The 14,749-nt window shown below is 39.4% G+C and overlaps 2 protein-coding genes across 8 annotated transcripts; one reads left to right on the top strand and one right to left on the bottom strand.

Moving 5' to 3' along the window:
- The first annotated feature begins 2,955 nt into the window (after positions 1 to 2,955).
- Positions 2,956 to 5,616, top strand: dtymk (deoxythymidylate kinase (thymidylate kinase)). 2 transcript variants are annotated; one of them, XM_046050155.1, is made up of 5 exons: positions 2,956 to 3,234; positions 3,384 to 3,492; positions 4,083 to 4,173; positions 4,288 to 4,485; positions 5,478 to 5,616. In XM_046050155.1, the coding sequence occupies exons 1-5, from the start codon at positions 3,105 to 3,107 to the stop codon at positions 5,505 to 5,507; spliced, it is 558 nt and encodes a 185-aa protein (XP_045906111.1). In that variant the 5' UTR covers positions 2,956 to 3,104; the 3' UTR covers positions 5,508 to 5,616. The 2 variants fall into 2 exon arrangements, with proteins under 2 accessions (XP_045906111.1, XP_045906110.1); XM_046050154.1 differs by lacking the exon at positions 5,478 to 5,616 and adding an exon at positions 4,577 to 4,969 and having other exon boundaries at positions 2,960 to 3,234.
- atg4b (autophagy related 4B, cysteine peptidase) lies at positions 4,862 to 12,003 on the bottom strand. Of its 6 annotated transcripts, none has more exons than XM_046050149.1 (13): positions 11,866 to 12,003; positions 10,029 to 10,130; positions 9,829 to 9,900; positions 9,601 to 9,699; positions 9,313 to 9,414; positions 9,136 to 9,208; positions 8,340 to 8,419; positions 7,634 to 7,830; positions 6,342 to 6,420; positions 6,060 to 6,205; positions 5,871 to 5,927; positions 5,658 to 5,751; positions 4,862 to 5,545 (listed from the first exon to the last, which is right to left on the bottom strand). In XM_046050149.1, the coding sequence occupies exons 1-13, from the start codon at positions 11,873 to 11,875 to the stop codon at positions 5,472 to 5,474; spliced, it is 1,185 nt and encodes a 394-aa protein (XP_045906105.1). In that variant the 5' UTR covers positions 11,876 to 12,003; the 3' UTR covers positions 4,862 to 5,471. The 6 variants fall into 6 exon arrangements, 4 of the variants coding, with proteins under 4 accessions (XP_045906105.1, XP_045906104.1, XP_045906107.1 ...); XM_046050148.1 differs by having other exon boundaries at positions 4,862 to 5,560; XM_046050151.1 differs by lacking the exon at positions 11,866 to 12,003 and adding an exon at positions 11,208 to 11,410 and having other exon boundaries at positions 4,862 to 5,560.
- Between the last annotated feature and the right edge of the window lie 2,746 nt (positions 12,004 to 14,749).

Here is a 14,749-nt window from a genome sequence, read left to right on the forward strand (position 1 = left end):
GTTAATTGACAATCAATTAAACAGCATTATGTTATCTCAACCATCAAACACATCTCTGGCTACATCACCACACAACAAATCAACTAGAAAACCAGAAATGAAATGTTACCGGCTAAACAAAAGCTTCTCAAAAGAGCAACTTTAAGATCCCGTACACCCCTCTGTACTGGCTCACACTTGGACCATTCCAGGTCTTCTCCCTATAAATGACTCCACACTCCATCATTTCCTGTTTGCCCCTTCGGCCCAGATCCCTGCTTGATGAGGAGAACAGGTGAATAAAACAAACACTTGAATGACCTTGGGTAAATCCCATAAGCTAAAATAAATTACTTGAAATGAACTGTGTATGTGTTGTATTTATCCAACCATGATTTCAACTCTTCTGACCAGTACTTATATGAACTGACATGAAATGACAGGCCATGTGTCCATTGATGCTAGCCCATATGCTAAGGGTAACCGTCCTATGCTAATGCTCAGCTAAGATTAGCTTAGCATGCCAAGACCAACACTGCTGACTTCAATGAAGGCATGGGGTAGCCCCATGACAACAATCATCAGCAGAGAAGGCAAATTCAGCACTTTATCCCTAATTGTGAAGATAGGGTTTATAGGGGAGTTCATATAAAACAGCACTACACAATAACTTAATTGATTATTGAACATTTTGAATATTAACAACATGGCAAACACAAAATCAAGTAAATATTTCTGTTCTTTGAGTATTTCAGAAGAACACATCTGTATGTACTCTCAACCTTTTAGACAGACTTAGATACTGAGACAACGTATCAATGTCGTGTTAGATCCCTGCAGATTGCTCATCCATGTGGTGGTGCAACAGCATTATATCCATTTTATTTCTGGTGCTAAGAACAGAAATACAGTATTAACTTGGTTTAGTGTTTGACTTGTTGGCATATTTAAAATGTTCAATAATCAATTAAGTTACTGTGTAGCGCATACAGTATTTTATGAACTCTTCTATAAACCCTAGATACTCAATACAGGATGAAGTGCTGAAATTGCCTGCTGTTGACTGTCATACAGATTTATTTCTGCAACAATGTAGCATTTTACATGATGTTTTCTAAAGTTTGTTGGTATTAAAATGCATAGTTTTACAATGAAGAGCCATCTTTCTGAAACCGGTCTGGACTGTCTTTGTCCTGCTGATTATCAGTAAAATTAATAATCTGGCGTAACAGCTTGAATCTCATTACGTCTTGAGATGTGACTGGTGGTGCCAGTACTCATCCATTGCTGGGAAGTTGAAAACACCTGTGACAGGTAGTACTGCCAGGAAATAGTCAATCTCTTCGGGGCTAGTATTGATCGGATCCCCCAACTCCTGTGCAGAGTACAGATTGGTATGTGTTTTGAAGTACTGGAATGGAGTCTTCACATCATCAGTGTTCAAATCTTGATTCAGGAACACTGAATGCCTCAATGTCCTCAAACTTCCAGATTCTCAAGTACCTCAATGAGTGCCTCTGTTTGGGCCTGAGGGTGATTTAGGGTCAGCAGTGTCCTCTGGCACTGTCTGCTTGTGTTGGCTAATGATCAGGATGCTCTATTTGGTTGTCTTTATCATCACTCAGATCAAGACTCAGACTCTTGAGTTTTTCTGGTATACGGGCTGGAAAATTCTTAGGCCTTGCACCATAAAATGTTTTAGTGTCCATCTATTATTTGTGAAACAAGAAGGAAAATTACACTTACAAACCATGTACTGTTATAATGCTAGTAATTTTACTACCAACACATGTTTATTTTGTTTAGATATTTATTTGTTTTTCAAGATATTTATTTGTTTTTAAGTTTTTTATTCCATAAAAACTGTACATTTATTATCTTTTTATTATTATTTTGTTATAGAATCATTTCACCATTATAAAGACATATTTATGAAATTAATTCAGCATATATATAATGGAAACACATTATATGTATCACGTTAACAATAATGAATGTTCAGAAGTTTTCAATTTCATAGCAAATAGTCAATTTGTATTACATTAGCATAGGCAACCTTTACCATGAAGTGCCAACTCTACCGTTTGGTAGAGCATGTTTTTAGAAAATTATTTGACCCATATTATTTGACCCATACCCACATTATTATTTTTGTTACATCAAGTTACATAATTATGTTAAGTAATTCCACTGGAACTATAATATGTCAAAACAAATGTGCTTACGTTTGAAATTTCCACCAAAAAGAGTGTTCATGTCTGCAGTACGATTTTAACTTACTGTAAGGAGGAGGTCTGAAAAGGCATGTAAATCCTCCTTTGGCATGTATAGCGCCCACTCAAAGCGCTTTTACACTACATCTGCATTCACCAGTCATACACATTAACATCCTACAGCCGCCAGGGGTAACTTGGGGTTCAGCATCTTGCCCACCACTTTGACATGCAACCAAGAGGAGCCGGGATTGAACCGCTGACCATCCGATTAATGGCCAACCCGCTCCACCTACTGAGCCACAGCCGCTCACTGGAGGAGATTTTTTTAGTACAGCATACCTAGCCCGGATGGTAGCGATGGCTTAAAGAGGTAGAATTAAGTTCATAACATTTTACAAGGAGATAAAGTGACTCAGAATGTTCTTCCAAATGGTTGAGAGGACATTAAAGGGCAAAAAAAGTTTTGATAATTTGTTTGTTCTTTAACTTTTTTCTTGCTGTTTGTGAAGTCTATAATTGCGCATGTAACTTGCACCTTATTTGTTTTTTTACTTAGTCCTGGACTACACTACTACTACTATGGGCTAGAATTGTTTGTTTTGTACTATGCAAACTAAATTAATGGAGAAAAAAAAACAAAATTATACCTGCAACTGGATTACCCCTCTGAGAATGGTGACGCCTTGATTAAGACTGAACTGTGAGAGACAGCAATGTGCCGTAAAGCATCTAGTCTACCGGAAAGCCAGAAGGAAAAGAAGAAGAAGAACAGGAAGCTGCGTCGTTGTACTTCCGCATTGATGGTTCGCTTCAGTAAAAGGCGGGTAAATGTGATGAGATATTTAGCTAGCGAGAGCTTGTCCTCCGTCTTTGCCAGCCGCAGGACATCGAAGTTGACAGTGGACAGTAATGGCGTGTAAAAGAGGAGCGCTCATTGTGCTGGAGGGAGTGGACAAGGCCGGGAAAACGACGCAGTGCAAGAAACTGGTTCAGTCGCTGCAGCAGAGCAGCAGGCCGGTAGAGATGATGAGATTCCCCGGTGAGAGGTGCCATTGTTTCTCTTTGTAACGTTACTGCCTAACAGTTCGTGGGTGTTCCTTTCAGTCCCCGTGCAGGGGTTTACTGTAAGTACAACTTTTCATTATTGTGTAAGATTAATATGTGCCGTGGTGTGGTTTGTTGGGGCAGACAGGACCACGACAATTGGACAGCTGATAAGCGCCTACCTGGAGAACAAGAGTGACTTGGAGGACCACACGGTGCACCTGCTGTTCTCCGCTAACCGCTGGGAACTGGTGTAAGTTGCTTTATTGCCCCCTAAACACTATGACACGGGAATGTAGTTTGTATGATGCTTTGGCAATATTGTTGTTATACATTCATGCCAATAAAGCAAATTTGAATTGAATGCTTTTAAACAGTGACGATCTAACTCCGACAATACTGTGAAAACATTAATTTATTGTCAACACCGAGCCGCATGAAGAGCGGAAGTGGAAATATTCTGCCCAATAAGAGACCAAAACCAACAATGACCTGATGATCCTACTACTAACAATTATTGTGTTTTGTCAAAGCCTGAATGTATATATTTTACTCCTCTGTGCCATAGGGCTGCATTTTTCAGTAACTGTTAATAACACATCGAGTCACTGTTTCACTAGGAATATCACACAACAGCTTTAACCTTTAAAAAGGCACAGAATGTTGAGTAAATGTCTTCCCTTCATTTCTGCAGTTGTCTATATTAGCAATGATGAAAATTCTAATCTGGAAAAAAAATGCATTATTCTCCCCATTCATCATTAGCCTTGAGACGTTTCCTCTAGCTTGTAGGCATAGCCAGTATTTTCATAAGCAGCATAATAATATAATCCTTAACCACAGGCCTTTAATGAAGAAGAAGCTGGAGCAAGGCACCACTCTGGTAGTCGATAGGTACGCCTTCTCTGGAGCTGCTTTCACCAGTGCCAAGCCGGTGAGTCTTTTCTCAGCCTTTTTAAACTCTGCATCCACCAGAGAGCAGTGTTGTTGTTGTTATTACTGTGTTTGAGAGGAGCAACAGATAGTTTGACATGCTCATCTCCTTCAGGGTTTCTGCCTGGACTGGTGCAAGAACCCTGACGTGGGACTGCCAAAGCCGGACCTTGTCATGTTTTTACAGCTCAGTCCAGCTGAGGCTGCTCTCAGAGGTCAGTTTGGAGAAGAGAGATATGAGACCAGTGTTTTCCAAAGAGCGGTTCAACAGCAGTTTGAACAGCTGATGAAGGATCCTTCAGTCAACTGGCAGGTAGGAAGCGTGTCTGGATTGTAGATGTATTCCCAGGTGTCATTCGGATCTATAATGTTTAACAGCTCATGGTCTAAATTGTCTGTTGTAGGTAATTGATGCTTCTCAAACTGTTGAGGATGTGCACAGGGACATCACCACCCACAGCCTTAATGCAATCAACACAGCTCAGAACATGCCACTCGGAGAGCTGTGGAAGTGACCCAGTGAGACCAAGACTTTGTTGCTTAAATGACTCTTCTGCACACTAAACACTTTTCTTTACACCCCCCGACATTTATTCTAGTCATTGCTTGATTGAATGCAGAAGATAAATCCCTTGGCTGTGTGATCCAAATGTGATTTCATACTATCTTGAAATTAAGTAGAACCATTGTCAAATATCAGATTCTGATTTTATTTAAGGTTTTAGTCCTTTTACATGTCTATTGTCCTTTCAGCTTTCTATATACTGTGTCGATTAAATAAATAATCTTCAAAGGAACTAGTGTATATGTTTTAGACTCGGCAAGGATACTTTGCATGGAGAGTTAATAGAACTTGTCTGAAGATTTGACTTGAATTTGGTTTCATTAGACTTCAGTTATTAGTGACACACCGCGTAAGCTATGGGCATCATGAACCATTGTTTCTATACAACATAAAACTTATGGCAATTTTACTTATGGAGTCAGGGAAAGGCACCATATCACTTCAGAATGAACAATTAAAGTGTTAAGACTCAAAATGGAAACATGTGAAGATGTGCATACAGAATTTATCCTGAGCTCCTGCTACGGCTTCCACCAGGCAGTCTCAATGTTGGATACAGAGAGCATTCAGTGGCTGTTGAGAACGCTGTGTCGCACACACTGACTACACCATTTGTGCTGGACTGGCTTAAGAGGTCTCCGGTTAATGTTCATCCCCTCAGGCGTCCATTCTGATACAGAGAAGAGAGAATCTCTCACCAACCGTCGAACAGTAAATCATTGTTCATATGTTCCTCACAGGGAAAGGATCTCAAACTCTTCATCTTCTGAATCAAAGAACCGCTCCAACCTGTCCGAGTCCGAGAAATCTATGAAGTGAGGGTCAACACGTAAAAGAAAAGGAAAAAAAAAACATTAAAATTCATTTTCATTAACTGAATTTTGAGTATATTTTGCAAAACAAATATGCAGTCCATTTACCAGGGGTAAGGTTAAGGGCATCCACGCTGACCATGTGAGAGGGCTGACTGTCTACTAGTTCAAACATGGGCAGGCCCCCTCTGTTGCAGGACAGCTAGAAGAGAAGGACCATCATCTTATGATGTACAGATTCCTCTAACAGTAAAGTTATAGTTTTATTTAACTGTTATAGACAAGTCAGGAGCAAGAAAAGAGCAGTGTTCACAAACATACCCTTCTTATGCGCATACACCAGTCATCAAACTCGTCCTCTGTTCTGCAGAAGAAACCCTGGCAGATACCAGAAAACAATTAGCTGTGTAAACATCTGAGTTACTGTAAAAAGTTTTCAGCCTGCTCACATCCCTTTAATGTTGAGATAACAAACGCTCTCTGCTATAAAACCCTCCCAGGCATTCCTACCGCTGCGATGGATGGGTCTAGTTCACAGATGTGCATGCGACAGGGTGGGTGCTGACAGTGGTACGTCTCATCAGGGACCTGGCCGTCTTCACATGGCTCCACTGCAGGCTGAGTGGTGTGCGGGTCTAAATAGATGAGTTCCTCTCCTGGTCAAAAAAAGAAAAGCATGTTTATCATTTGATTTTTCTCTTGGTGTACATAGAATTACTATGGTGAGCATGAGTGTGCAGTGCACGTTTATTATTAACATGTTTATTTCACAAACACAGAGACTAGACATACCGACATAACCAATGAAGTAATGGGCACTGTTGGGTTTCCCCCCAATAACACCCAGGGACTGGGGCAGCATGAAGCATTGCTGTGAAAAGAGACGAGAGGTTTATCTCACCCCACCTGTAGCTGACTTTGTCTCTGTGGTCATTTAGGTTCCTGTGTTCATACATTTTTAAACCAGTATCCTACAAACATATAAATTACATGACAACCATTTTCCAAAGGATATACTTTGTTGTTTTTTATATTATTAGTATAAGTTTAGTTCCTCAAGGCACTTACCATGTCGGCAAATCTACAGGAAGAACACCAGAAACACACCCACGAGGTCAGTGTAAAACCTGGTGGATTTCCAGTATGCAAACCTGAGCTCACCACAGTGTCTTTGTTTTGAACAAAGTATCCTCACAGCACAGCATTACAAGGTAGATTTATTTTAAAACACAGGGCTGTCTAACCAGATGAATGATTACCACCATTAAAACAGCAAATATCTTGATGCTGATTTTAAATATAAAATTTTGTCACTAATTGAGAAGCAGATAAAACAATTTTAAGATTCTGTTCCCCAGATCAAAGAATATATTGAGTGGTTCTTTGTTTGGGAATTTAGATTGGCATGTGTTGCATCTGTATGCCAACCACAGTTGTTCTGTATATTTGCAGAGGTTTGCAGTTACGTGTGTGAGAGCACGTAGACTGGTGGAAAGCATGCAGGGATCCTTGCAACTCCCTTAAGATTGGTATCTATCTCAGTGAACACCAGGGCCCTGTTTCAGAAAGCGGGACTGGTGAAAATATAATAGTATGTTAAGCCTGAGATGAGGGAAAATTTCTGTTTCAGAGAGCGAGATCAGATAAACTCTAGATCAGTAACTCCGGCAACTGATGCTATGAACCCAAGCTCTCCGGGAGGAGGATGACTGGTGCAGCAATCACAGGTTCATGAGTAAACTGTGTCTTATATTTGATCTATACCTATCTTCATAAGCAGGTAGTCGGTTGCCACCAACATTTAATCCTGTCAGGTTACAGCTTCATAAATATAGCCTTCCTATTTAAAATGAATGTAATGGGCTGTAGGAGAATTCAAGCACTTTATCATTTATTAAGGAAAGTCTATAGGACTAAGCCTTGCACAGGGCCATGGGGACTCCACTGACTGAGCCACCTGCGCTCCACAACCCCAATATTTGAGGATATAATGACCGTTATCTCAGATACAAAACCTTTGAGATTGAGAAATTGATTGTTGTTTTTATAGATTCAATAGGAATATCCATGTTGATGTACCTCACCTTAAGTGTTTCGATGTAGGCCTCATTTATATCACTCAGGCCCAGCCTGAGGGGGATGAGCAGGACCAGAGGTTTCCAGAGAGCTGTCTCCTCCTCAGCCAGGGCACACGCACCCTCCAGGCAGCCATTGAGTCCCCCCATTCCCTCTGGCTCAGCACAGGCTCCTTCAATGTCCAGCCAGGGCATACAGAGACGCTCTGCGGTGACAAAAATAAACACAAAATAAGTGGAGAAGATAAATGAGTCTTCGATTCAATTTGTGGCCTTTGTTAAGATGGATTTTACTGTTCGGGATAAGCATTAGGTGGTGCAGTAGTAGGTCAGAAAAAGTTTAAAACAGACCTGCTTTGGAACAAAATACTGATGCTGCACACTCAGCTACTTTCTGTTTTCATCAAATTAAGACACCAATCCACCTAATGGAAGCTTTCTACTTAAATGCCTTTTTTTTAAATCTCTCCTTTGTATATTTGCACATGGACTAGTACCAAAATAAACTTTCTATACTTACATTTGTACTTTCATTCACATTTCATTTTCACCCAGAAACTCTGTCCTGTAATAATGGTAAGATTTAGCTGAAGACAATCAGCTCGGTCCATAGTTTAACCTGGAGTACTAGAACTGGAGTGACATTTAAACAGCTTATGCTAATGCTTGATAAGAGGGAGAAAAAAAAACCCTGAACAAAAGCGGTTGCACTTACTGATTTCCTCGATGACCACAGTGTTGTCCATCGCCACGTGTACAACTAATCTGCTCCACGTGTCAAACACAGCCAGCTTCCTGAAAGCATCACACTGAGACAGTCACACTTTTGTGTTTTACCAGACTGGACAGACATTTCTTTAAATAGTTTTAAACCTCCTCAGTGTACACTATCTTGTCGTTTTTGTTCATTGTTTGACAGGGGGATGGATGAATGCATTGTGAGAGAAGAAAAGAAAGACGACATTATATCGCGCTTAAGCACAAGAATGCACTTGAAAGCGTGACGTTATACACATTCCTGCCGCCACTTTCACACTATTAGGCTGACTGACGGTTGGTAGCACTAATTCTCTGAGAAATATAACAATGTGCCTGTAAAAAAGAAAACTGCAGGCTAGTAAACATGGATTTACATATTGCACAAATAGAAATATATATATTTTATAAAATCAGCTTCACACATGTTTTGATAGGAAGGAAATACATACAATGTATTTGGGTGAGAGACTGAATGTAAACATAACTTTTGTTTACAAGAAAACTCTACAGGGCAACTTTAATCTTTAAATTACCATGCAGAAATGCCAATAATTCACTGGTTTTACTATATTTGTCATCTATGTAAGTTAAATATCTCTCGGTTATGAAGGCATCATCTTGGGCTATGGGAACTCTGGCATTTTTTTACATAATATATATTATGTAAAAAATATATTAAATAAAAATAGTCATTCATTTACAGCCCTAAAATTTAACATCTGGAAAACTAGCAGCTTTGTTACAGTACTTACTTTAGAACCTGGGCAACTGTGTTTGGTCCATACCACTGGCCTATAGGCTTTCCCTCTCCAACTCCCATTTGGGCTGCAGCATTTAGGAACAAAAAAGAAAATAATATAGGCAAACTTTTCAGGACTGTCTTGGTGAGTCCTTGATATAATTAGAAAACTTTAACACTCACTACTTACCAATTTGATGGATGGAATAATAGCTGTCTTTTTTGTCAATAAAGGCGTTTAGAATGCTGACATACTCTTCTCTTTGTTTCTGGCCTCTGGCCCATCTCCAGTCTGAGAACAAAAAGACAGTTATCAAGGCCTGTTTAAAACAAGCTCTGTGTGGCGAAGTCTACTCAGAAGAGCTGTTAGTGCCACACAGTGATAAAATCTGTTTTCATCTACGTATGTCAGTATCTATCTACAATGAAGGGAGAAATCTATGTCTTTGATTTTGTTAGTTTTTTAAAGTTGTCTTACCTCTGCCTAAATGTCTACACGCCAAGGCCTCGCCAAGGATCATCTGGCCGCACCGTAACATACATCCCCATCCTGTATCCGATGTCGGTCCTGTCCCACCTGTAGCACATTCAAGAAACAGGGCGAGATCCCCTTTTGTAATTACATGTGAAAACCGAGATTACTCAAATCTCCAAACTCATGATAGTAGTTGAGGGGCTCAACTAAACCACACTCGTCTTCACTTACCAATTGGTGGAAAGTTTTTTCTGTATGTGAACCACAGCCGTGAAGTGACATCTGATAAAATCTCATCTTTCTCTACATGAAGAAATCACCATATTACAATGCATCCACAGAAATAAGTGTATACTTTATAATATGATCCTAAATAACTTAAATCCTAATTTCTCTCCATCTCACATACACTGTATATCTCCCAACCCCACCTGTGAGTGCATTGTATTCTTTCCCCAAGATCCACACAGGCTCGGAGGTCTCGGGAAAATCTTCAAACTCTCCAAAGCGAAGTGTGTCGTATGTCAAGGTAGCTGCAAAAGAAGACCAGGGTCAACTGTAAGCCTGTGGGAAATTACAGGGGGAGAAACTGCTGCTGGGCATGTTGTTGACCACTAACCACTTGTTACAGCTAATAAAAATGAGGCTATCTGTCAGCGAGTAAAGATGGAGTATCCATTAGCTGCAGTCACTTCCAGAAAGGATGTTCTATATAAGCCTGAGTATCTAGTATTTTCTGTAGTTTTCTGTGATTTGTTCTTGGATACATATGAAAAATAAAACTCAGTATCTAGGATTTAAAATATTTGTTTCTGTAAGTTAAGCTGGGTTTAATTTTCTACGCAAGGGAGCAAGTGAAGGAGGAATCTCAATGTGGGATAAATAAAGTATCAAGTTTCAACTTCCTGCAAAATCCATTTCGCTTTACAAACAAGCCTGACAAAGTAAGGACTGACTTGAATTGGATTTAAAGGGGTACTCCTACAATTTAGCATCGCACTTAACATACATTGGGATGACCTTTAGTCCCTAGTATGGGTAAAGCTAAAAAAAAAATTAAAAATTAAAATAAACACTGAATCCTACACTTCCCATACTGCACCTGGTTACTGTTGCTGTATCCTGTCCCTCCCTGCCTGGTAAATGTCAGATAACACCACTATGACACTGTTACAACAGTTTCTTAGTGTAAAATCATGGGTGCCCCTTTAATAACAGAAGACAAACTGACAAAATTAAACAAATATATATCACACATATCAATGTCTGAAAAAAAGTCTCCCTTATGCAGTTAGCTGGTAATAAATACAACGTAAACAAGTCAATGGGTGCTTTTAAGAAAGTGTGAGGGGAAAAAGCAATCTCAGTAACGTTAACAGTCAGCAGATGAAAATACCGGGCTCAAAGCCAGGTATAATGTTCAACACAAATTTCCAATTGGGACAAGAACGTCTATCTATCTTATTATTCACCGAAAACGTATTTGCGCGTTTGATATAAGGTTTAAACAAGAAAAAGAGGTTTCAGCGGTTTATGCCACCACATAACTTTATCCACATTACAAACAGAACGGGAAAAGTTGACTAGCTAACGTTAGCTTACTAACTTACTTGTCAGGGAACGTTAGCTTGGCCACAGAAAACAGTCATTTACAGGTTCATAGTTAAAGAATGAAAATGTAAGAAGCAAATACAATAAGAAGTCTGTCGCTTTCTCTGAATGCTATTACTCATCTACACTTGGTCTTGGTACATATAACGTCTCTTAACTGACACCATTCCAGGCTGGTAACAGTAGTAACGTTAACTGATGTGATGGTGACAGGGCACCGACTGGGGTGTTCATCTTGGGCGTAACATAGCGTTAGCATAAACAGTCAGACCAAGGGCAGAATGCAAATTTATAATAAGAGTGACACTTAACGGCAAGACATGACATTGCCACAGCTGGCACCTGGACACCGTACAGGAAGTTATACAGCTGGGCAGCGAGTTGTCAAGGCGGGGAATCCACCACATTTAGCAATAACAGCAGGCTAACGTTAGTTAGCGGTTAGCTTTAGTCATCACTTTAGCAGGCTAACGTCACAGAGGCTACAAAGCAATATGGGTCTGTAGCTGGACTGGCAGCTGAAGTTGGCAATCGTGTCATGACAGAGAAGGGAATTTGTTGCCAGGTATGAAATAGCGTTGCTGTGGTTATTTTGTGGGTAGACCAGCTTGCGAAGGGAGAGAAAAAAATGTTATTTTACTCTAAAATCTCGCTTACCTGCATCCATCCCGACGGTCTTCACCCTAACTTGTTTGTTGTTCTCTGCACTCCGACCCGCTGGACCAATGGGAAGAGAGTCCTGCGGTGGATTTCGGAGAGAGGCGGAACTTTTCGTACGACATCCAATAAGATCTGAGAGGGCGGTTACTTTGCTCTAACCAATCAGTGGTGGCTGACGTATCCGTCCCGTTGAAAACACTTTACGGTGGGTTGACGTTACAGGTTACAGGAGGCCTTATTACCTGACCATAGTAAAATACACAACATTCTATGTAAATGTGATTGTTTTATTGCATTTAATAAATTCCATTCCATGGCAGAGTATTTTAAAAAAAAAATTGTAAGTCTGTGTGTACAAAATTATACTAAGGCTACTATTACTACTACTCAGTCATTATTATGTACAGAATAGAGCCCAGCTGTTTATTTATATTTAAGCAGAAGAAGTCAGTTGGGAAATGTGGTGGATGATGATTCCCGTCCTTCAATTCAATAACATTGTTTTATTAGTATTTCATCATGCCATTTACATTAGGCTGGATGCTAATCTGTGGACCAGTCTGTGTCTAGTTCACCTAGTGAACCACTAGGTGGTCACAAAAAGCCATTAATGTTTCTACCATCTTATTCTCTTCTGTAAATACAATCATTCACACCAAGATGTAGCTGACCCTAAAGGTGAACACAAACACACACAGTGAACCATGACACACATCTGTCAACATGGTGTTGCTGATCAGTAATGGACCTGGACTGAGCAAAGTCTTTGCCCGATAAATTTGTCTTACTGGAGGTTTTGACAGAGCAACACTGCTGGTGCAAGGTTTTAAAATTGTGTCCTATTGCTGCAGTTTCAAGCCTCAAAACTTTCAATGATTAACTGTAATAAAAAATGGGGTGAAAATTGGAGAAAGCATGTTGGGAGAAACAAAAAAGAGCTATGTCAAGCAAAAGGCTCGTAGTCCTACTAAAATTAAAACAGTAGATGGCCACCCAGCCTGAGTATATGAGTGTTTCCTTGCCACTGTCACCAAGTGGTTGTTGTTTATTGCAAAGGGTAATGTCTAGACCTGCTTTATATGAAAAGTGCAATGAGGTAACTTGTGTTATGAATTGTCGCTAGATAAATAAAATTTAATTGAGTTGAACTTAATTAAAAGTGCTGAGGCACTGTGTTGTTTAAACCTCAGCTTCCAAAGCATAATTTACTGTAAAGCCAGTCAAAGATGGTTCATGGTGTTTCTATTTCTGGTCTAAAATCATAACTTTTTACGTTTGTTATTTGGTTGATATAACAGAAATATAGTCTGGACACTTACACACCAAGCTAACTCCACAAAGTTGTGGTTTTGCCCACAAACTCCTGTTACAGAATTTTCGGATTGCTTCCACTCAGTTCCCATAAGTTTCAGTGTGCAACTTGTACTGCAAAGAGCCAAAATGTCTTGTTTAATTCTAACTGTTAACTGTGTATAGAAAACTAAATCACATCCTCTGCTCTCACAATACGGCTACATTAACACAGTGTTCAAATGCTTGTTACTAGACCTTCAAGCACTAAATCATTTGCCTGGGATTACATGTCCCATACAGTATCACTTGCTAATGATGTACCATTTATATTGGCTTTAGAAGCCCTTTATTTAATCTGGAAGACCCCTCTAGTGGGCCATTTGCCCACTTACCTTCTGGAGCTGCAGCTACAGACTTGACACATTGTTGTAAGAACCATTTATTTTTGTTAATATTTATAGCTGCAAATGACTCAAAAACATGTGTTTATTTTCTGGGACTCCTAGTGCCACGTGCCATATTAATGTGAAATTATTCATGGAATAAATTCAACTCACAAAATTAAAGATTATTCAAGTGCTCTTACTCTACAGAAAAATATTCTGTAACTTGCATTACTGCAAATGCAGTACAGCAATAAAAATACACTGTTTTACAGTGAACAAAAAAGAGAGAGATTTACAAAGTTGCGTTAAATGTATAGTGCTGTCTGAAATACACATGTACATATATATGGTTGTAGTAATTGTAGGCTAAATTCATCACACTCATTAGGGACTGTATGAAAATAGGGGGGGGGATTTATATTTTCTTTTCTCATCTCCTGTCTCTGAAAAAACCTGGGACAATCTTCCCCCAATATTCACTAGAAGAAGAAAAGTATAAATAATTTTAACCCCAATTTAAACATAAATAAGTTAAGGGAACCCAAGTCAAAATGTTTCATTTCACTTGACTTCACATGAATTAGTAGGAAAGTTCTCAACATGTGAATCTGAACTTGAATTATATTACAGACTAACTTCTTATGACACATCTAGTTTTTCCTTCCTTTCTGTTGTAACTTTCTGTTGTAATGTAGAACAACGTGAAGGAACGTTACGTCTTGCTAGAGTTAACATTTACTCAATAATATCCACAAAGATATGTTTCTAAAAACTGGCATGCTGGTCCTGTTTGCTAGAAGCTTATTGTGATGATGAAAATCACAATTCTTGCATGGGAAGACTGAAATAAAATATAAATCTAGAGTGAGAAAAAAATATAACACAGCCTCCCCTGCTCTCCTCCAAAAAATTACCTCCCTTCAGTGAGAAAAAAAAAATCATAAACCTTTTCTGAACCCCATCACCCTACAAATATTTGTACAGTCTCTTTGTTAGAAAACATGGTGTATTTTGCATTTATCTAGCATGCACTAGTTTGTTAGGCCATATGCCATCCAGGCAAGAAGTGGAGATGTTGGTAAGACCAAGTCCTCATTAATGGCCCTCAGGATCCCGAGGAACATTCTCAAGACAAAAAACGGATGTTAAGTTGTTTTACCTCCAAAATAAAATACAATACCACATTGAAAATTGGTCATCAG

Source organism: Micropterus dolomieu, linkage group LG05 (genome assembly GCF_021292245.1).
Source record: "Micropterus dolomieu isolate WLL.071019.BEF.003 ecotype Adirondacks linkage group LG05, ASM2129224v1, whole genome shotgun sequence".
In the NCBI taxonomy this organism is placed as follows: Eukaryota; Metazoa; Chordata; class Actinopteri; order Centrarchiformes; family Centrarchidae; genus Micropterus; species Micropterus dolomieu.

Coding starts and splice junctions, on each gene's coding strand:
- dtymk (XM_046050154.1), top strand. CDS start 3,105: ATGGCGTGTAAAAGAGGAGCGCTCATTGTGCTGGAGGGAGTGGACAAG. Junction 3,235..3,383: donor AGAGATGATGAGATTCCCCG/GTGAGAGGTGCC, acceptor TTGTTGGGGCAG/ACAGGACCACGACAATTGGA. Junction 4,486..4,576: donor ATCCTTCAGTCAACTGGCAG/GTAGGAAGCGTG, acceptor TGTCTGTTGTAG/GTAATTGATGCTTCTCAAAC.
- atg4b (XM_046050148.1), bottom strand. Junction 9,209..9,312: donor TTATTCCATCCATCAAATTG/GTAAGTAGTGAG, acceptor TAAATGCTGCAG/CCCAAATGGGAGTTGGAGAG. Junction 5,752..5,870: donor GGTGTATGCGCATAAGAAGG/GTATGTTTGTGA, acceptor CTTCTCTTCTAG/CTGTCCTGCAACAGAGGGGG.